This window comes from Oryza glaberrima, chromosome 5, assembly GCF_000147395.1.
Source record: "Oryza glaberrima chromosome 5, OglaRS2, whole genome shotgun sequence".
NCBI classification, from domain to species: Eukaryota; Viridiplantae; Streptophyta; class Magnoliopsida; order Poales; family Poaceae; genus Oryza; species Oryza glaberrima.
The window spans coordinates 22,153,010-22,175,559 of record NC_068330.1 but is presented as its reverse complement, the minus strand read 5'-3'; the positions used below and the strand labels follow the sequence as shown (position 1 = coordinate 22,175,559).

The following is a 22,550-nucleotide window of genomic DNA, read 5'->3' as shown; positions in this document are numbered from 1 at the left end:
ACTCACATATGCCAAATTGCCAATGCACTAGGCAGACAGACAGTAGGCAGTTGGCAAGCAGGGGCCGGCCGGCCGGGGGCAGGGCGGCTCGCCGGCTTGTCAGTCTCGGCCAGCAGGAGGGATCAGCCGTCGCGCCGCAAACCCGCTGCCGCTGTGCGGTGTGGCGGGGTCATCGGCTGGCCGCCGCCGGCCAGAGTGCTGCCGAGTGCTGCGCCAGGCTCGGGCTGTGGCGGTCGACGGGCGGCGGCTGCAGGCGTCAGGCGAGGGTGGGAGGGGCAGCAGGTGGCCAGTCGATGGCCTCCGGCGCAGCGGCGCTGGCCGACTGACGGGAGAGCGAGAGGAGCGGGAGACGGCGACGGGAGACCGAGAGGCGGCATGATTTGGGGAGGATTGGAGAGCCGAGCGTCTGCCGCCTACGTGCGCCTCTCCTCTGCCAGCTGAGCTAACCCTAACACATTTGGTGGGCTCTTTTTTTTGTGCGGGCCGTCGGGGGGGGGGGGGGGGGGGGCGCTCCTAGGCCAAAATTCTGCTGGAGCCACCCCTGCCGTCCAGCGCGGCTAGATCATATGCACAGTACACGTCGGGATTTCGAGGGCCGACTTCTAACTTGTTTGCCATCTGGAATGGCAATGGATCTGGCTTCACTCACCGTCATAGCACATGTTGATACTACCACTGTTGCTGGCGCGGTGGCGCCCTTGCTCTTCGATCATCCTCGTCGTCGGCTCGTCGCCACCGTCGGCGTGTGAAGCGGGCAGGAGTTGAGCACTTGGGCTTGGGCATTGGCCGAGCAGTGGCCACTGCGTGCGCGCGTACGTTGCGCCGAGCACGGCAGCGCGGGTGACGAGGAGGCGGCCGCATCCGCCGGCCTAGCGGGATGAGGGTCCCGTACTCCATACGTGGAGAACGACTGCCGCGCCGGCCTGCGTGAGCGCAGGCGCCAAGAGTGGTACGTCACGGACGCGGCCTGCCTTGGCGGGGGATGACCAGTTTGAATAAGTTCACTTCATGACCCTCAAAAGTGATCGGAATCTAATTCATGACCATAAACCGCAAAACCAAATATCTTGACCCCTAAACTTTGAAATCCCGGGCAACCCGACTCCCATGGTAGTTTTGCGAGCGGTTTTCGCTGACGTGGCAGTTGGACCCGGTCAACATCGCTGACGTGTCGGTGGTAGTTGGGAATAAATAGCGCGCGCTCTCTCGCCTATCTACTCTCTCACTCGTTCCCCATCCCTACTACAAGCGGCAGCGGAGAGGGATACGACGGTGAGGATTACGGCGGCGAAGCGGCGACAGCGACGAGTGTCGACGAATGGCAAGCTCGAGGAGTGAGGGCTCGTCGGCGTCCTCTAGGCGCACATCTCCATCCCCCATCCCGTATCGGGTTGGGCCTCTGGAGTATCAGCCGGCGGTGGCATGCAGGTGCGGCAGCAAGGCGGCGAGGTGGATTTCGTGGAGCCCGGACAATCCCGGCCGCCGCTACTTCAAATGTGCAGACGCAATGGTGAGTTTTGATATGGTTTTCAATTTTTTTGGCTGAGTTCTAGGGTTTCATTTATTTACTGTTGCAGAGTGGAGGTTGCGATTTTTTTGCTTGGGTTGATGGTTCGACTAGCAGCTTCTTGAGAGAAGTGCTGAACGATTTGTGGGACGAAGTGTGGAAGCTCAGGAGGGAGAAGGCATAGCTATTGGCTGCTGTTCAAGAAGGAAGATCTGTGGAATCAGAGCTGGATTTAGCTAGAAAGGAATTGGCCACATCAAGGAATGCTGTTGGTGAGAAGGAAGCTATTGTAGGGATGTTGAAGGATAGGAATAATAGGTTGGAGTTAGAGATATTTGTGATGTTGTTGGTAGTTCTAGGTCTTCTTGTTGTTGTTTTTACCATGTTGATGGGTAGGAAATGAATGTTATCTTATCTTGTTGTTGTCATGCTGTCATCTGTATCGGGTTGGAATTGAAATTGGTGATGCTGTCATTTGTCATTTGTGGTGCTGTCATCTTGTTGTTGTCGAATCTGGAATGGAAATTTGTTTGGAATATTGGATGGTTATTTGCAGTTGAAGTGAGTAGGTTCTGTTCAATTGGAATGGGCAAGTTGTAGTGAATGGATGGATGTACTGGGTTCAATGAAAATGTGGCATTTTAGTGTACATTATACTCTCAGTTTAGCAGTAAATGAGTTATGCAATAGGGTACATAAGACTGACTCAGCAAATTGTCTATATATGAGATAGGCTAAATAGTTTCAGACAAATCTCAACAAAACACAGAATTATTTCATGCCATACAATGCCAGTCAAATGTCAGCATATTTCAGCTCAATATAACATAGGCCAAACCAGTCCTGGTATTTCATATAAATGATAGCAAGATACCAAATTGTCTGGCATTGCAGCACACATAAGCCTTACAAGTATGGCAACCTAAACCATTACATCACACATGGCATGAATGGCATTACATGACATAATTAATAGTAAGCCTATGAGTCTGGCATTACATCTGAATAATTAGCCAAGGCATGGCAGTGCATAGCAGTACACAAAGCTTGCTTCAAAGCTTGTCAGATTCCCATGGTGGTAGAATGAGAATAGATCCAGGTGTCTTGGCCTTCTTGGGTGGAGGAGGACCACCAATTTTTGTCTTCTTTGCTGGTTCTTGAGCTGAGACTGACACACAAGCCTTCCCAGATGTAACCTGAATTGAAGCCGATGCAGAACCCTTGGAGTATGGCACAATTGCTTGGAGGTTGACTGTGGCCGAACCACCTGCCTGTGTTGCCAACTTTGCCTTAGCATTCATGCTGACAATATTGGATTGTTGCCCCTGAAACAACACAGCAAAATAAAGTGGAAATGCTTAAGTTAGGAAATGGATATGCAAATGAAATTAAGTTGTAATGAAAATGAGCTAACCTTCTGCTTAGTAGCACTTGTGGTGTTTGTTAGGCTGACAGCACTAGTGGTAGCACCAGCTGACCTCTTCCTTTTTTTGCTCTGCACAAAACTCTGTGGAGTGTTTGAAAGGACCAAGTTGTTATCATAACAGTACTCCCAGGATTGCTTCTAAGCAACTCTTGCTGATAGTTGTACAATTTTTGATATTGCCCTTTTGTGGCATCCATAGCCTTCAGCATCACAAGTTTCTTGGCTCTCTTCAACTTGGAAAATGAAGCATCAGCAAACATTTCCTCCTGAACTGTTGCTTTCATATGGGCCAAGTTCCAGGAAGGGTTGGACAGTATGAACTTCTCATACTTCTCAGCTATTCTTCTTGAGGTCACCAGCTTATTATCTCTTCTAGGGGGACATGCATGCAAATTGTCTAAGGTAGCAATCTACCAGCTATCAGACCTTATGGTCTTGGACAAAAGACACACCCATGGGCAGCTTGGCCAATCACATTTAGCCCTAACCCTTCTAGGATCACTCTTGATGAAGTTGATTACCTTCCTCTCACTTAGGGCATAAGCAGTCACTGCCTTCCTGAACAACTTCTTAGAGCTAAATTTCATTCCAAGTTCAAACACAGGCACACCTTGCTTCTTCTTGTACCTTGGAAACTTGCTACTTCTAGTAGTCACCTCCCCATCACTTCCAAGCTCATCTATTGACCTTTTTGAGTCACTCTCTTCATATGGTGTTTCATTGCCACTTTTTCCTTGATCAGCATGTACATTTGGGTTGCTCTGTGACCCCTCTAAACCAGCACCATCAATCCCTAAAATGAAACCAGTCTTGATCTTCTTCTTCACCTCCTTGTACTCCTTATGTATGTTTGCAGCCTCTTCCTCATCATCTGATGGTGATTCATCTCCTGGCATGTAGTCACTATCAGTTTCAGTGTGGTATTCCTCCTCCTGCATATAACAAATTGGCTCAGTGTCTCTGGTGTACAACACCATTCTCTTATCAGCTTGTTCACCACCTCCAACCACTGCCCTCTCAGCTGCATCACCACCTCCCACCACTGCCCTCTCAGCTGCATCAGCACCTCCCAGCACCGTCCTAACAGCTGCATCACCCCCTTCCTTCATTTTGCCCTTCCCAGCTTGCTCCTGCACACATTTATCCTTGAAAACTTCAACATCATCCCCACTATCATCCTCTCCTTCAGAATCTGCTTCAGCACCCTCATCCATCTCAACCTCATAGTCACTATCCTCTTCATCTTCTGACAAATCAACTACAATTGGTTCCTCCACATACACTTCAGCCACCCCACCTTCAACTATGCAATCTAACATATAGCTGCACACTCTGTCATCCACAAGAACTCTCAAGCCATAATTGAGATCTTTGCCTGGGAACAACCAATGCAGCATTGTCCTTTCCATAACCTTTGTATGATCCCGCAAATGCCCAATAATTTCTGGAAGTGACACCTTGTCTCTCTCTAAGTACGACATTGCTTCACTACCACCGCAATAGGACTTCTCCCTCCCATGCAAAACAAACTCCCCATTGTAATGAAATCTCATTGGAAGAGTGTCTAATAGGTCCATGATGCCAAATACTCCTCACAAACCCTACATGCAATTTGCAACATAAAAAATAGTGTCAACCATGCTATTCAAATCACCATTCCGCAGATCCAAAGCAACCACCCAATATAATATGCCCAAATCCACCTGATCTAAAGCAACCACCCAATATAATATGCCCAAATCCACTTGATCTACTGATTCCCTTATTAAAATATGCTAAGCCTCCTCCAAATCCAACAACAATAGTATACATGCACCGCATTTTCAAATCAGCACCCAAATCGACACAACTAACCCTAATCCACCCGGGAAGACGACGGTTCAATGAGGATTAACTAACCTCAGCTCGAGCACAGATCCAGCTTTGCCCGCCAGAAACGACGACCGAGCTGGCCACCACCGCCGCTCTGCCCGCCGCGTCGCCCTCCACCGCTGCGCCGCCCCCGCATCGCCCTTCTTCGCCTCCTCCTCACAACTCACAACGCGCTCTAGGGTTTCGCTCGTCAATACACCCGGGATTTACACTGGGCAGGGATATACCTACCAGATCCAACTCAGCGAAAACCGGGCCCACATGGAAGTGTAACGCATACGGTGACTCGACTTTGTTGACCCATCTTCAAACGACATGTCAGCGATGTTGACAGGGTCCAACTGCCACGTCAGTGAAAACCGCTTGCAAAACTGCCATGGGAGTCGGGTTGCCCGGGATTTCAATGTTTAGGGGTCAAGATATCTGGTTTTGCGGTTTGAGGTCATGAATTAGATTCCGATCACTTTTGAGGGTCATGAAGTGAACTTATTCCTGACCAGTTTGCACAGACGTCTCGATGAGCACCCAAAGCTGGGCAATAAGTCCGCTTTAGGTCTCTCATCTTGACTCGGAGATTGAAATTCATCCCTAAACAACAATACAAACTTACAAAGTACTCCGTATCAGCGTAAAAAAAACATAGTATAGCATGTTCCGGACTTGTAAACTCGATGTACCTAAGATCATAGGACATTATAGTGCCCAGTTTCGGCTGACGTGGCAGCTTAATCTGCATAGAATCCATATGTCAGAACAATTCAGTACAAAATATAAAATAAAAATTGGTGGATCCCACATATTAGTGACACATCCTCTCATTCTCTCTCTCTCTCTCTCTCTACCCTTTCTTTGCCCCTTGTCTCAGTGGCTAGGGATGAGACAGAGTGGGTGGGAGGTGTAGTTGAATGGGATGATCGTGCAGGCGCAGATGGAGGGCGCCAGCATCAGTGGAGGAGGAGGAGGAGGGGGGATGGGGATCCCGCCGAGGTTGTCACCGCCGAAGGTCACGACGTGCCATCATAGCCTCGCGAGCAGTCGGGTCACCTTTGGTCGACTTCTTCACATTGGCGTTGCCGCCTAATGCTTAGATTTGGTGGTTGGCCGGCTATCGCCGTTGGGAGGCGAGGAGGCCCACCAGCGGCTGCCCTTCTCCCCATTAATCACACAGAGTTGGAGGAGCTTGCGACTGACGTCAATTGAGCGAGGCCGACACAAAGCTCTCTTGTCGTGTTAGGCCGCCGTTCTACTCGCCGACGCCTGCCCCTCTCCCCATCGGCCACACGAAGTTGGCGGATCTCATGGCTAACACTGACTAGGCGAGGCCCACACAGAGCTCTCTCGTCGTGTCGGGCCACCCTTCACCTTCTCGATCGCTACCTCTATCCACACTGTTTGCGGCCTACCTCCTGACCTGCTGATGATGAGAAGAGAGGGGAGATAGGGGAGAGTGGATGAAGAAAGAGTTGTTGCTAACATGTGGGGTCCGCATGGGTCCCACACCGACTCAACACAGCTGACGGGAGTCAAAGCTCTATGTTAGATGAAACCGAGAGACATACTGCTTTAGGAGTTGGACAAAAGTTGACACGGTTTTATGAGTTTGAAGACGGGCTATACCTGATATTGTGATGCGGTGACGAATTTTAAACTTGGTGTCAAGATGAGGGAACTAAACTAAACTTATTTCCCTAGCCCAGACCATATATATACAATGAAGGCCCATTTAGTAGGATGGACAAGGACCAAACAAAGGGCCTGGTTGGGGGAGCTTTAGATTCTGAGAAGCAACTGTTTGGTAACTAGCTTCTGAGAATCTGGAAAAGCTCTGAAACCCAGCTTCTCCAGCTTCTGGCTTCTTAGTTCATTTTTTTAGAATCTGTAACTACAGATTCTCAGAAGCTGTGGACTGTTTGGGGCAGCTTCTAGCAGAAACAGCTTTTAGGAAAAGCTGCAGCTGAAACAAGCTCCCCCAAACAGGACCAAAAGGTCCGAGGGACGCACACAAGTGTTCAGAAGACATCAACACGGGCCCCTTAACTGTCAAGTCTGGGCACGTGTGGGTGTGCGTGGGCGTGTGGCGAAGGATCGAGCCGGACGGGACAAACGCCACGACGGAAACTTGGAAACGTGAGCGATCTACGCGAGCGCGGGAGTCGGACGAGACGAAAAATCGCCCCCAGAAAGAGACAGACGGATAGATCGATAGATGGATTCCGCCTAAGTTTCAATTTTCAGCCCAGTTTTTGTAATACCTCTTCGATTCATATCCGGATTCCGATTTACACCAAACCCTGTCCATATATATATAAGCTATACTAATAACGATCACGGAGATAAACACTCCACAAATCTTGGCAGCCGCCGCGCCACGAGCACGAGCACGACACGACACGTTATCCATCCCGCCGCCGAAGATCGCCGCACGCCGGAGCGCCGATCGATCGGTGGAGATGGTGCTCGCGCAGCTGGGCGGGAGCATCTCCCGCGCGCTGGCGCAGATGAGCAACGCGACGGTGATCGACGACAAGGCGTTCGCCGACTGCCTCCACGAGATCGCGCGCGCGCTCCTGCAGTCCGACGTGCAGATCAGGATGGTCTCCGACATGCGCGCCAACATCCGGAGGGCCGTCAACCTCGACGCCCTCCCCGCCGGCACCAACAAGCGCCGCATCATACAGCAGGTCAGTCAGATATGCAGAGATCCATCCATCGATCCATCGATGAGCTAGCTATAAGCTAGGTTCCCTCGTCAAAATCAGCTGGCAATTGAACGAATTTTGCTGATATATATCGTCTTGTATGTAGGCCGTCTTCGCGGAGCTCTGCAACATGCTTGATCCGGGGAAGCCGTCCTTCACCCCCACCAAGGGGAAGCCCAGTGTGGTCATGTTCGTCGGCTTGCAAGGTAGGCCCGTTCGTCTGTTGGGATTTTCGGCGCACGTGAAATAATAAAACTCATTATCATATGATTGATTAAGTATTAGCTAAACTTGGAAAAATGATTTATTTTTAAAGAAACTTCTACGTATATTTTTTTTTCAAAAAACACCATTTAGCAGTTTAGGAAATATGCTAACGGAAAACGAGAAAGTTGTTTGTTGTTTGGAGTTGAAGATTAGAACAGGGCCTCCCGTTTTAATTTTACCTAGCACCTGCTAGGTTTTAGTGTTAAACTAGTAGCTATCTGCTGATAGGTTTGTTTGTAACTCCTCTAATTGAATTCTGCTGAATTTATTAGGCCTTTGGTGAGTAAAACTATGTAAAGTTATTTTTTCTTTCTGATGATAATTACTTTTCTCCATGTTGGAAAAGTATCCATAGCCAGACGACAACGGACGATTCTCAATCTTTTTTCCCCTTCTTGTGAATTAATTAATTCTTGAAGTCAACAAACTTCAGATTCTAGTATTACATTGTCAGATAGAGGTCACATCTCAGGGAAATTTGTGGTACCCTGCTGGTTGTAGATGCTAGACCCATTGTCTTAAGGATTAGTGCCATTTCCTCCTTTAAGTTCCTGCTAGTTTTGTTTTGCCTTCTATTGCACCTGCTCCTTAGAATAATCTATTGTCTGCCTCTTTCTTGGGTTGCAATATAAATTTAATGTTCGCTGCTCACTTCATAATGTTATGTTGCTGTAGGTTCTGGGAAAACCACTACCTGTACCAAATATGCTCACTATCATCAGCTGAAGGGCTTTAAACCTTCATTGGTTTGTGCTGATACATTCAGAGCTGGTGCCTTTGATCAGTTAAAACAGAATGCTACAAAGGCCAAGATTCCTTACTATGGAAGGTTGGTTCTCTACGTCCACACCTTTACATATTAGTATAAAAAAGTACTTTGCTAAAATTGACATTAAAGAAAACTGTTTGTCATTGCAGCTACATGGAATCAGACCCAGTGAAAATTGCTGTTGAGGGTGTGGAGAGGTTCAGGAAGGAGAAGTCTGATCTCATCATTGTTGATACTAGCGGGCGCCACAAGCAAGAGGCTGCACTCTTCGAAGAAATGCGTCAAGTTGCAGAAGCAACGGTATTTACATTGGCACAACCATTGGCAAAGATCTTTTGATCAAGGCACATTCCACTGTTGTTACTGAGAATTTAACTTGTGTTTCTGTGTGCAGAAACCTGACCTTGTGATATTCGTGATGGATGGTAGCATTGGTCAGGCAGCGTTTGATCAGGCGCAAGCATTTAAACAGAGTGCTTCTGTTGGTGCTGTGATTGTTACGAAATTGGATGGTCATGCCAAAGGAGGCGGTGCACTTAGCGCGTTAGTATTTCCTACATAAACCACCTCCTGCTATTTTATGTTTATTAATTATTAAATTATTACTCTTAGGATTTCTTAATTATAGCAAAAAGGCGGATATCCTTGAGTAAATCAGTGAAAATTTTATAAGGAGCCTGTTTTGACATTTTTTTTTCTTTTCCAGGGTTGCAGCTACAAAGAGCCCTGTTGTATTTATTGGAACTGGAGAACACATGCAGGATTTTGAGGTTTTCGATGTGAAACCATTTGTTAGTCGTCTGTTAGGTTAGTAAAAACATATTGGGTATAATCTGTAACCTTTTGCTATTCTATCGAGCTTACATAACTTCTCTAACTGTCAGGAATGGGAGACTTGTCTGGCTTAGTGAACAAGATCAAAGATGCTATGCCTGCTGATCAACAACCTGAGCTTATGCAGAGACTGATAGAAGGAACCTTTACTCTCAGAGTATTCTACGAGCTGTTCCAGAATCTTCTTAACATGGGTCCTATTGGACAGGTTAGATTTATTTTCAGTATTTAATCTTGTTTTTATTGGAGTATTTCATCGAGATATCAACACTGAAAGCCAATGCAACATAAGGAAATCTTTTTTTACGAATTTAATCATGCATTGTGTAATTCTTTCTTGCAGGTTTTATCTATGATACCTGGATTTAGGTCTGAACTGATGCCAAAAGGACATGACAAGGAAAGCCAAGCAAAGATTAAGCGGTACATGACTATTATGGATTCTATGACAAATGCAGGTGAGCTATTATAGGCATTTTTGTTCTTCTTTGAATGGAGATTGCTTTCTTGAAACTTATTTAGCTCCTTAATTTTCAGAGCTTGATAGCACAAACCCAAAGCTGATGAGTGAATCACGAATTAAACGGGTCGCTCGAGGATCTGGCAGGACCATGAAAGATGTGACCGACATGCTGGAAGAGTACAAGAGAATCGCCAAGGTGTGTAGCAAGTTGAAGAAGAAGTTGCCCAAGAATATGGACAGGAATGTTATGAACAACAAGGACACGCTGAACACCATTAACAATCTCATCCCTAAGCAATTGTTGAATCAGATCGGTGGTGTTAATCCGTTGCAGAGCATCATGAAGCAAATGGGCTTAAAGACATGAACGAAATGTTTTGGGAGCATGTGCTGATGTTAATTGATATTTGCAAATATATATGATGGGCTTGATGCAAACACTCGGCTAACATTGAGGGCCTGGTTTTCAGTGGGATATCGGCATAAGGTGCTGAACCGCTGAACACAATTTCTCTAATTCTCTTAGATGGAAACTCCTAATTGTGAATTTGTGATTGAATGTGATTCTGCTAGAAATGATCCTCTTCTCTTCTGACAGGAATAGCTCTAACTTTTAGGCGTTTAAAATTTGTACATAAATATAAGTATTTCTGGAGTAATATTAATTTTGCTGAAATTTATGTCAATTCAGTCAATCAATAGTTAGCGTACCCTCGTAAGGGGCATTTAAAGTATTTTTTTTTCTTCATGCTGAATGGAGGAAGTAGTAATATTAATTTTGCTGAAATTTATGTCAATTCAGTCAATCAATAGTTAGCGTACCCTCGTAAGGGGCATTTAAAGTATTTTTTTTTCCTTCATGCTGAATGGAGGAAGTATTGGGCACAATGTTTCTCTTAAACTGACAAAGGTCATCGATTGGTATTGATGCGCATTTGCGTTCGCGAAATAAGTATTGATGCGGATTCCTCCATTTGTATTGAAATAGACTATTTGAGGCTGAAGTCAAAGAGTTCAATTTCACAGTAAGGATTAAAATAAATCAAAGAAATAACAAAAAAATATAGGAGTTTAACATGAATGCAAGCCCAAAAATATTGCAAAATACAGGAAAGAATGCAAATTCAAAACAAAGAATTGTAAAATACAGGAAAAATACACGAACAATCATCTAAGAGTAAAATGAGAACAATCATTTAAGAGTAAAATGAGAGTGATAGACTGCAATGTAACTTATCTAAAATCTTAGTAGAACAATCATCTAAGAGTAAAATGAGAGTGATAGACTGCAATGGAATTTTTCAAGAGGTTGAAGCTTTTGTTAACTTTTATCTAAAATCTTAGTAGAACAATCATCTAAGAGTAAAATGAGAGTGATAGACTGCAATGGAATTTTTCAAGAGGTTGAAGCTTTTGTTAACTTTCCTCTAAAATCTTAGTAAAAAAAACACAAATATTAGGGAATGACATAATATCAAATAGTTAGAAGGGGTGAGTATTTGAACCCAGGTCGTCTAGCCCACTACCTTGTGGAGCTAGCCGGAAGACCCTTGGACGTTTCTCCTAAAATCTTAGTAGGACTAAGAGTAAAATGAGAGTAATAGACTGCAATGGAATTTTTGGATACTCGTGGCATGCTTTTCAAATTGCTAAACGGTGTGTCTCGTGCGAAAACTTTATATATAAAAGTTGGTTTAAAATATTATATTAATCTATTTTTCAAGTTTGTAATAATTAAAACCAAATTAGCCACACGTTATTATCACCTCGTTTTGCGTGAAATACTTAATCTTTATCTTCATCTTCATCTTCAGGAGATTCAAACACCACCATGTATTTTTAATAAGATTTTTATAGGAAAGGAAATGATTCAATTCTAAAAAAAGGCCCTTCTAGAAATCTTTCTTTGTAAGGTTGTAATCTTCTAAATTTTCTGTGTTTTCCATACAAATTAAGGGATCCTTAGTTCAAACTGTAATTTTTTATAGCTCAATTGTAGGTAGAGACGTTAGTGGTGGTGTTCACCACTGTTCAGTTGAGTTGTTGCCGTATCTTTTTTCTTTTGAAAACGCTTCTCTGATGGGCTATGCGTTAAGTGCAAAAAAGCTTTCAACTAGTGCGGTTTTCTTCGTTTAGATATCAAAACAAAGAGTTTTATGAGGTGGCGAATTTGAGATTGCCGTGCATTATAAGCTACGTTTCATGCTCGGTTAAAAAGCTTTTAAAGAAAAGGAGTAACGCGCCATACTTTATGATACCCTTTTTCTTCTAAAAAAACGAAGTAACGTGATGACACACACGCTACTTTCTTCTTACTGCAGTACAAGAAACACTTGTCCGATGAGCAAGCACTTTTCAGCTAGTTTCTTCTTTTTAGTTGTGAGACTTGTTTTATAATTTTAAAATACTATAAAACTTGAGGAAAGTTGTATGTTATAAACGGTAAAGGAAGACAAGTCATACATCAAAAAATATCTCGCACAGTAAGTACTACCGATGTAGCAAATTGTGCCAATTTGAATTGGTAGTCCTGCCATGTATTAAAGGCAAATTGACGGTACAAAATTCAACACGCTAATTAGTAGTATATGAAATGTCCTCAAGCCAAAAGGGTGAGATATGGGATAAGAACGTCTTTAGTCAAATGGAACAATATTATAAAGGGAGACTATACATATCCTAGCAATAGTTGAATAGCCTCTCTTTAGAAACAAATTAAATATATATATATTAAAAAACACCACCTAAAACTGCAAAAACCTTCAAATTATCCTCACTACCTGTAATGGAATAGCTCCCCTTTTAGCAATAAATTAAATATCTTATCTAGAACATCTCAAACAGTAAAATCCATCTCTATTCTCATACCGTCCTATGTATTATCACCCTAAAATTGTATATCCTACTTATTCTCGCACCAAAACACATCCTTAAAACCCCTCCAAAAATATCAAAACGTACCCCCACCAAAATATCACAAATCCACAAAAATTTCAAAACCTCCCAAATCAAACCCCTACCATGACACATGGCACATCCAAAGATTAAAAAAAAAGAGGCAAACTGAAATCCAAAGCTTATTTTTTTAAAAAAAGCAAACTGAAACCAAGGAGCTTTTTCCAAGAAAACACCAAAAACCAAGAAACAAACCCCACAAGGAGAGAGAGAGAGATCCTGCAAGTGGGCCCCACAAACCAGTCTAAAAGACCTCCTCTCCTCTCACCCCGGACCCGTGCGCCCACCCTCTCCCTTCTTTTGTCTCTCCCCTTCTTCGCCCTCCCTCGCCATGGAGGCCACCCCGATCTCCGTCAAGCCGCCGTCTCCGGTGGCGGCGGCGCCACCGCCGCCGCCGGTGCAGGTGCCGGTCCCGCCCCCTCCGCCCCCGCCGCTACCACCGGCGGTGGCCGCCGTGGAGCCCCTGCCCCCGCAGCCGGTGGCCGTGGTGGTGGCAGAGGCGGAGCCCTGTAGCATGAACCAGCTGGCGCTCACTCCCACCCCCAAGCGGTGAGGATCCGTGGCCCCCGAGCTGGAGGGCGCTTCGGTTTCTTTTTTGATTGATTCGGGCGCCTCCCGGGGGGGTTTTCCGGGTGATCTGATTCGGGTGTGTGCGTGTGGGGTTTCTTGTAAACGCAGGCAGAAGGTGGAGGAGAGCGCGGATGGGAACGGGTGCAAGCATTGCGCCTGCAAGAAGTCGAGATGCTTGAAGCTGTAAGAAACCTCTGATCCTTTTTGATTTTTGTAGTTCTCTGTTTCATACGATTCTGGGAAGGTTTAGACATTTTAGTGAAAAAAAGGGGAGAGGAAATGGAAATGTTTGGTACCATGCGATTTTCGCAGCTATGTGCATCCATTTTGGTTAGTGGATAATAGAGATAGGGATTTGCGCGACGTTTTACGGGTATGATCCCCTCTGACTAGATATATTGCTCGTAGTTCAAAAACCCCTTTGTTGTTGGGTTCTATAGTACAGCTATTTGAATGGATTGCGGTTCTATTCTCTTAGTATGTGTAATTTGAGTGCTCCATGTGGTGTGTAATGTGTTTAAATTGAATAAATAATTGGAATCCCATGCTCTGTTATAATATTATATGTTTATACCTTTTGATTATTAGTATGATTTCCCATTGTATGTTACCTCTAGTACTCCTTTGATATGTGCAACTAATGGCGGAAAGCTTACAACTTTGCGATCAGCCTACAAAAGCTACTATGGAAGCCATAGTTCTTCTATGTTATCAAGAAGCTGTTTTTCTTCCTACTGCAAATATTATGGATAGCAAAACGCCATCAGTACGAATATATGATAAGTTTAAATTGATTTGGATCTCTATGTCTGTTTGGTTGCTTGTGCTTTCATGAACTAAGACTGATATTGAAGCGTTTGCTTATGCAGCTATTGCCCATGCTTTGCTGGTGGAGGTTATTGTTCTGAAAAGTGTGGATGCCAACCATGCTTCAACAAGGCCTTATATGCAGAAACAGTTCAGACCACTCGCAAGGTGCTTCTTTCACGGCAGAAACGGATGTCACTGAAAATTAATCGAAGATCTGAGGCAAATGCAGAAGCTGTGGTTGTTTTCTTAACTGAAAAAGCTGGTGCTACAGTATTTGATCTTTCCTTTGGTTTGTAGTAGTAATTTCAATGTGTTCTCATTTACAGGAAGATGCTCATCATTCTTCTTCTTCAACTCCGCCTAGGCGAGGTTGCAATTGCAAGAAATCAAGTTGCCTAAAGAAATACTGTGATTGCTACCAGGTTTGGTCTTAATTCAAGCTCTCTGCTAAACATTTGGTGAAAAATATTCTCAACTAAATTCTTATGTACAGGATGGGACTGGTTGCTCTTTGTTTTGCCGATGTGAGGACTGCAGGAATCCTTTCGGGAAAAATGGTACTAAAGATATGCTTCTGATTTCTCATATATATTTTTGCAAACAATTCTTGAGTTTCTAATCATCCCTTATCTTAATGGATCGGAATGTCTGGACCTGTATACTGATTAATACCCCTTCCCTTGCGCAGAAGGCATAATGGCAGAAGAAAGTAAGCGCTTTTTATACACTGGCGCAGACCTGGACCACAGTGAGGATGAACAAGACTTTATCGTGGAACGTTCACCTCGCCTGCAGTCACCAATCTCAAAAGAGTCCTCCTTCCAGCAAACTCCCCCGCATATCAGAGCCACGAACAGAGATACACACATGTTCCCGCAGGCGATATCGCAGTGGCAGCCCCGCTCATGGCATTGCTCCAAGAGGCAGAGCAACGACCGGGTGATCGACGACTCAGGGGAGTACAAGAACTCGAATCACGACTGGCAGTTTGCCAAGCCAGAGGACAGCTACAGCATATCGAGATGCGTCCAGATCCTCAACGGCATGGCCGAGCTATCTCAGGTGGAGAAATCGGTTGCCCCCGATGTGTTCCTCCAGGCGGGGAACCGGGAAATATTCATCTCGCTTAACGGTGACGTCCGGGCCCTGTGGCTGAAACGCAAGATCCAGAACCTGACTTAGGGCATGCCATTTGTCACCTTAGTGTTGTTTTGGAGGCTGAGATTGGAGACACCATTGGATCATCAATCCATTTAGGCTATGCATGTCCTGCTGGTCGGTTGAAAATGTGCAGGATCTTAGGCTCTTCTTGTATACTGAGTTGTATCCCAAATTTCCGTCATCTTTTCTTTGTAGAGAGCTAGCAGCAGATGCGAACTTTGGTAACCGGTTATAATAATAAATGAGTTATGCACCTACAGGGTGTACATCTGTGTGTTGTGGTTGTATTTGGTTGCCATACATCAATTATTTTCTTGTACTTCCAAGGTATAAACCCCTCCGGGGCTCACTGTGAGCACCAGTTGTTGTAGGCTTATTCTACCAACCCAATTACTACTATGTTCGAGGAGGTGCTGCCGTTTTCGTATTCCAGATAGGGCTAGTGGAATTGGGGTACCACACTGGACCAGGCGTCGTGTCGTGTTGCAGCCTCAAGTCAGCCGCCCAGCTGCTCATCACCGTCAGGCTGCGTCAAATGTGCAGCCCAGCTGCCGTCCAGTTGCCAGCCGGCCGCATGTGCAAGACACAAATTCAAACTGATTTTGTTGCCCGATATTACGATAATTGAGCTCCGATCAACAAACACAGCATATAAAAATTCAAAACCCAGACAAGAAGGAAACCTCGCAAGGGTTCTCAACTTTAATATCCCTGTTTGGTTACAAAAGTTCATACAATATTATGGCATGCCACATATTCTAGTGGCAAAACAAGTTTTTAACCCCCACAATAGCACAAACGTGCATCAGCAATTCAGTATGCACCGAACGGGAGCAGGCCGAGCAGCATGGTATATCTCAATGCCGATTCATTTGGGCTGTTAAATGCAATACTGCAATAATCAGATCAGGATTTATAAGTTAATAACTTAGTGCCACGCCATAAAAATTACACAAACACAATTCAAACACCATACCAACTCATGTTGCTTAACTATGTCAACTCCTCTAAGATGCGGCTTGGAAGATTCCCCATAAAGAATTGATGTCAATAACAAAATTAACAATCGAGTGTTTTCTGATACGTGACCTGCAGACGAGCAGAAGGTAATTATGAAATGAATGTTGTTATTTGTTAACATGTTAGAGCAATAGCATATATATTGAAATATTCAACGATATTTTCTCCTGACGTCCTAAAATATTAACAACACTGTTGGGCAACTGCCATAATTAAATGTATTTGAATTCTCAAGTAGGCATGCATTCTTAACTATGCATAACACCATAAACAGAGTCCATTTAACATCATTTAAATTGTAGTAATATAATATTAGTTGAGAAACATACCGAGGTTGAAGTCTTCAGCAACTCCCTAATAGCCATTGTAGCATAGGAGGATGCTGGTAGAGTAAATGCTAATTTTATGGCCAATTTCCTTGCTAACATATCTGAGCTACCGACAGACTTTTCCTCTACTAAGCCAGTTTCACTACCTGGCATAGAGCTATCCAATGGTCCTGCCACCTTGGAATCATGTGATTGAGCATTTGAAATCGCGCTAGATATAGTCTCATTTACTTCCTTGGCTTTTGTAGGTTTGTTTCTGGACAGAACATCCAAATCAGTTTCTGCTAAAGATGCCGTGTCATCTGTATAAGTCATGAGTTCCCTATAGTCACACCAAAGCATTTTTTAGTGGAACAGGGCTAGAATTTATACGAAAGAAAAGGTGATGATTTTGGTCATCTAATGAAGTGAAAAGTCAATGGGATAAGACATACCACTCAAAATCAATAGGCCGCTGGAACACCCGCCGATAACCTCCTTTCATGCTTGTAATTGAAAACTCCCTTAAAAATGGAGTTTGTATCATATAGCATAGAAGTTAGGGTATAAAGTAGCAAATTGAAATATGCAAGCCAAGGTAATATATACAACAGAATGAGAATATAGTAGGATATCAGAACAAAAAGATATAAAGCTTGTCATAGCACATATACTAAGTATCGACTTTTAGAGGTGCCTTTGATCTTTACAGTAAAATAAAGAAACTTACTTGACACCATGTGCATTCTCTGTCAAGCTAATGCCATCCTGAGACATGAAAGCAAATCAACAATATGATTCCTATTTCTTGGATTTAATCTTTCACTTTAAAAAATATTGTGTAATTCATTCATAATATATTAGCCAATTAAACCTGTGACATTACAGAAGTATCGTTTATCCACAAAAAGAAAAGGGAAACTAAACACATTTCACAGTAAACATATCTAGCAACCAATAACCTACAATATGTGTTTTTCTTTTTTGCGTTTAGCAACAGAAGGGTTATAGAGGAAATTCAAGAATGCACAAGTTCCTGGCAAAGCAAAGGAAGTACTTCTGAATAAACTATAAAATAAATTTTGTAGGATAGTAGCACCTTTTTAGCCAATTCATGATAAATGTCAGCAATTCCGTTTCCAGGAAATAATGCTTGCGAACTGCATGTTTACAGAAATAAGCACACCATATATATTTCTCAATGTGATTCAATATGAAAATTGAAGTTACGGATGTGGAATGGTAAATACCCAGGCAAAGGAAGGACAACATCTTCAAATGAGTAGACACCCTTCAATAAATCTTCAGAATCAACTATCTACACGAGAAATGACAGTGCATGATTAGGAATTTTTTGTGCATGAGCATGTACACCGCATTGTTTGCTGCAAATTACAGACCTTCACAGACTGGATTGTTTCTTCTGGAAGTGTCTCAGAACATAGATCAATATCAGATGAATTTATTTGGTCATCGCAAGGTTCTGAAGTATCAACTGAAGTTGCTTCTCCAGGAGGGGCCTCTTTGCTATAAACTAAGTCACCTTCTACAGCCTGCGAAATGCCTGTCAAGTACACCAGTTAGCATAAGGAGGAATGGGAAAAGAGAAGTTCACCATATAAAACTACAAAAGGTAACACGCCTGAAGAAAAAGGTCAAGGTTAGCCGTTATCAGAAAATTATCAAACTGCATCATGATTCAACTAAAACTGAGTAGCTGTAGAAGGATGAAGTGCACTGACCATATTTTTCAACTCTGGCACTGGCAGCATGGTTCCAGAGGTAACTTTGGTAACTATGAACGTACCTTCATAAAAGAGGCAACAGCAAATAAGAAAGACGCATAAGCAAAATATGAGAATTAATAAATTGGTCAACAAAACAGAACAGAGAAAAAGGGTAACAGAAAAGCTTGAATATAGCAAATGGTATGTATATTGAGCAGCAGAGAACAATTTTAAAAACAGGTACATATAACAGATCTACTACTGTTCATGACTAATGTCTATAATAATTCCAATACAATTTTGTATATTATAAAATCTACCTAGCTTTTGAGGTAACAGAAATTGACTAACCCATCAATGTAAAGAAACATGAAAAGACGAAGAAAGATAAACAACATACATCATTCGTAATGTTCTTGGTATACTCTTTAATGCTTGCAGATAGTTACCAGGGCATTTCTTCAAACATTGAAGCTGGAAACAATGCATGAAAGAATATCAGTTTAACTTCCCCAAATAATGTGATCTACATTACATAACTTGAATAAAAACTAAAAAGCCAATGTTTTAAATAATTCCAGGTTAAGTAATGAAGGAAAAGAACTACACTTACAATAGCCTTCTCGGCTACAAGATGTCGAGGGAAGTTCCTTAGTGCCATATCAATATCACCATGCTCCTTGTAATGTTCACGCATCTCCCTTATGTCATCTCTCTGTTCGGAGTATTAAGTTATGTTGAACAAAAGTTGGCACAGCTATATATCCAAGTATGCAACTGCTGATTGGATAAAATAAATCAAGGATATCTCCTTCCCTTGGATCAAGAATCAAATTTACAGAACTTCTCCACTCTCCTCTAAGCAAAGCAGCTCCAACAAGGTGAGTAGGTACTGAACCACTTCCAAAACGCTAACCAACAAAAAAGATGAACTTGATGAGCTTCAAAAGTAAACACGTACCAGTTAGGTTTTGAAGCATAACGAAAAGGTTCTGGCTTCATACCTGCAACCCATAGTAGTTGATAAATCCATTCTTTCCTAAGCCCTCCACAGAAGCCTTTATTATGTCTTCTGATTCTGCAACAACACCCCTGAAGAAATGCAAGAAAATATCAGCTCTCCATTTGTTTGGTTTTCTTGAACCAAGAAAAGAAGAGGTTTGGTGCATGTGAAATATAGTACTGTTTGTAGTGAAGTAATATGTAGCTGCAAATCAGGCCCTCCATGAGCTCTAAGATTAGTGCAAATCATTTTTTAGAGCACTAGAGAACATTTTTAGTTTTTTACATTAAACTAAAAGGAGAAATAAAAAACAAGTACCTCAGAGTAATTGTAAATCGATTTCCCATTAGTTGACCAAGAACAAGTCCCTCCTTCACATAACTAGAAAGGAATGCAAAAATAATTAGTATTTAGAATAATTACATTGCAATGATATCAACAAAGAGGATAATGCATTTTATCACCTACCTAAAGTTTCCAACTTTAATTCCAAATAGTCGATTATTAAGTGCAGCCAATCTGTTGGCTGATATCTTGAAAACAGTCACCTAACCAGGGGAAAACAATCAGAAAAGTAACCATTGCAAGAAAACGTAATTACATGCAGAGGATCACAACCATGAAAAAGGAGTGAGATAACATAAACAAATCTGTCAAATAGACTAAAAATCACTATGCAAAATACAGCAACAACACCAGCCTTTAATCTCAACCAAGCTGGGTAGGCTAGAGATGAGAACAAAGCCAAGCAATACAAACTAAAGGTGAAAAGACTAAAAACTATGAACGGTACTAGTTAAAGAAAAATGATCTTGTAGTTTCATTTCACAAAACTCCTTTCCCAAGACAATACTACATGTAGTATTCCAAACCAGAGCAGCTTCACTTATCTCATCTGGTTGTAACATCATAATACCATAAATTATGCCTTAATTAAAATTATACCAGTATTTCTTGCATACTTGTATGCAAACTTTTAAACAAATTGTACAAAAACACGATTTATGTAAAGAAAATTGAATGAGATGGTATGCACATGAGGAATAAGTACCTGTTGTGTTGTAACAGCACGTTTATCTTTTGTCCCTGCAAACCCGAATGAACGTGACTGCAAATTGCAAAAGGTATAGAAATCAACTAGGAATGCGAAGGAAGGTAAAAAAGAAGAATCAAAGCATTCAGTAGAAACAAGAACACAATGTTATGAGTTAGCAACCGAGGTATACCTGAAGTCCTAACATTTTCCCAATTACTCCTAACGCTTCTTGTGTGTCCTTGTTCTCTTTGCAAAGGTGAAACCTGGTCAGCACACCAGAATGACAACTCCGGTTATAACGCTAATTAACAGCAAAATTAGACGAAGCAAAAACATAATATTCCTTATACAAAATTATACACATAGATTAGATGTTTTTTATTAAGTTTAGCCAAGTAAAATACACAGCAAGTCAGATGAACACATTCGAGTACAAAGGCCAGCTAAAGATACCAGGCCAATAGAAACTATCAATTCAAGCTGAATTCCACCACCTTAGGAACTTCCCAACATGATTTGGCCAGCTAGTTGATCCTCTGCTATCAAATGGCCTGTCATCTCTCCAATCAGAACCACCCATGTTCTTCCTCTTCCTTCCCCTCCCACCACCACTTCTCCCACCGCCACCCCGCCCTCCCCTAGCTCCTGATCCCAGCCGCACCCTAATGCATCTCTGAACTCCATCATTGTGTTCGACCGTGTCGGTGACCAAAAACTTGAAGCTCCTCTTGAAGAAATTATGCACCTCCTACAGCCAAAAACACGCCCAAATCACACCATTTCCACCAATCTCAACCACATAAACAACCAGAAACTGGAACTGGGGGATCAAACCAACCGATCGATGAGCCTTATCGGCGTCCGGCGAGAGAATAACCGGCGATACATCAGCCTCAGCCCCCGCGGACGCCTTCTCGAGGAGCCCCTTCAACGCGTCGCAATCCGCATCGCCACAGAGCGCACGGAACGACTCGAGGGCCTGCGAGTGGTCCGCGTCGGCGGATGGCGCCGCCTTGTCCTCCTCACTCACATCCACGCACTGCGATACACGGCGGAGCTGAGCTAGCGCGATGAAAAAAAATCGGGGATCCCGGGAGGGAGCCGCGGAATCGGGGTCGAGAGGGCTAAGCTTACCTCGTCGGGGAGATCGAAGGAGGTGAGGCGGGCGACGGAGCCGTCGCGGGCGACCTCGTGGACGATGAAGTCGGAGTAGCGGTGCTTGAGGACGCCGCGGAAGCCCGGGAGGGAGGAGGCGAAGCAGGTGATCCCCGCCTCCGCCTCGGTGAGGGAGGTCGAGCGCGCCATGGGAGGTGGCCGCGCGTGGGATTAGGGTTTGCGAGAAGAGCAGAGTGTGGAGGAGACGAGGGTTTTGCGAGGGAATGGGGAGAGGTTTAGGAGGGGAAGCCGATGGCGGAAAGACAAGGAGATATTTGCAGGTAGGTCCAAATAATAACGCGTAATATTCAAAATGGTCCCTGAGAGAAAGCACCGAAATTAGTTTAGCCGTTTAGGGGGTGGTTTTGATACAGGGTCGTAAAGTTTTGGCGTGTCATATCGGGTAGTATATAGAGTGTCGCATGGGGTGTTCGGGCATTAATAAAAAAACTAATTACAGAATCTATCAGGAAACCGCGAGACGAATTTATTAAGCCTAATTAATCTGTCATTAGCAAATGTTTATCGTAGCACCACATTATCTAATCATGGAGCAATTAGGCTTAAAAGATTCATCTCACAAATTAGTCGCAATCTGTGTAATTAGTTATTTTTTAGCCTATATTTAATACTTTATGCAGGTGTTCAAACGTTCGATGTGACAGGGTAACAAATTTTTGGATGGGATCTAAACATGGCCTTAGCTGTTTAGGTCGTATTCTTTTTTTGTTTACGACTAATGGATTACGAGGAGACGCTTCCAAGTTTTTAAACGCTATAATTTTTTTTTAAAAAAATCTTCATCAACATATATTAGAACTTCATTTTTAAGATACAACTTTCAACCCTGTAATATTTAATTCATCGGTTCATGTTCTTGAATAATTGTCATACACTTAATCCATCATCCGAGCAGACAAAGAACAGGCCCTAACCTTTTCTAGAGTAACTTAGTTGGAGAAGAATGT

General features: G+C 43.3%; 3 protein-coding genes across 4 annotated transcripts; 2 read left to right on the top strand and 1 right to left on the bottom strand.

The window, feature by feature from the left end:
• The first annotated feature begins 7,161 nt into the window (after positions 1-7,161).
• LOC127774456 (signal recognition particle 54 kDa protein 2-like) lies at positions 7,162-10,485 on the top strand. Its single transcript, XM_052300710.1, has 9 exons — positions 7,162-7,486; positions 7,611-7,710; positions 8,447-8,600; positions 8,690-8,840; positions 8,935-9,083; positions 9,247-9,347; positions 9,425-9,582; positions 9,718-9,832; positions 9,912-10,485. The coding sequence occupies exons 1-9, from the start codon at positions 7,256-7,258 to the stop codon at positions 10,202-10,204; spliced, it is 1,452 nt and encodes a 483-aa protein (XP_052156670.1). The 5' UTR covers positions 7,162-7,255; the 3' UTR covers positions 10,205-10,485.
• Positions 10,486-13,077: 2,592 nt separating this feature from the next.
• Positions 13,078-15,599, top strand: LOC127773755 (protein tesmin/TSO1-like CXC 3). 2 transcript variants are annotated; one of them, XM_052299927.1, is made up of 6 exons: positions 13,078-13,341; positions 13,471-13,545; positions 14,232-14,406; positions 14,499-14,594; positions 14,666-14,729; positions 14,861-15,599. In XM_052299927.1, the coding sequence occupies exons 1-6, from the start codon at positions 13,124-13,126 to the stop codon at positions 15,352-15,354; spliced, it is 1,122 nt and encodes a 373-aa protein (XP_052155887.1). In that variant the 5' UTR covers positions 13,078-13,123; the 3' UTR covers positions 15,355-15,599. The 2 variants fall into 2 exon arrangements, with proteins under 2 accessions (XP_052155887.1, XP_052155886.1); XM_052299926.1 differs by having other exon boundaries at positions 14,232-14,409.
• Positions 15,600-15,985: 386 nt separating this feature from the next.
• LOC127773754 (uncharacterized) lies at positions 15,986-21,825 on the bottom strand. The gene is made up of 20 exons (XM_052299925.1): positions 21,562-21,825; positions 21,266-21,466; positions 20,922-21,175; positions 20,618-20,690; positions 20,443-20,499; positions 19,860-19,939; positions 19,710-19,772; positions 19,393-19,480; positions 19,197-19,299; positions 19,002-19,105; positions 18,789-18,862; positions 18,404-18,468; positions 18,062-18,225; positions 17,912-17,979; positions 17,761-17,821; positions 17,392-17,429; positions 17,117-17,185; positions 16,683-17,004; positions 16,310-16,422; positions 15,986-16,225 (listed from the first exon to the last, which is right to left on the bottom strand). Exons 1-19 carry the CDS (start codon positions 21,730-21,732, stop codon positions 16,393-16,395), a joined length of 2,085 nt encoding a protein of 694 aa, XP_052155885.1. The 5' UTR covers positions 21,733-21,825; the 3' UTR covers positions 15,986-16,225; positions 16,310-16,392.
• Between the last annotated feature and the right edge of the window lie 725 nt (positions 21,826-22,550).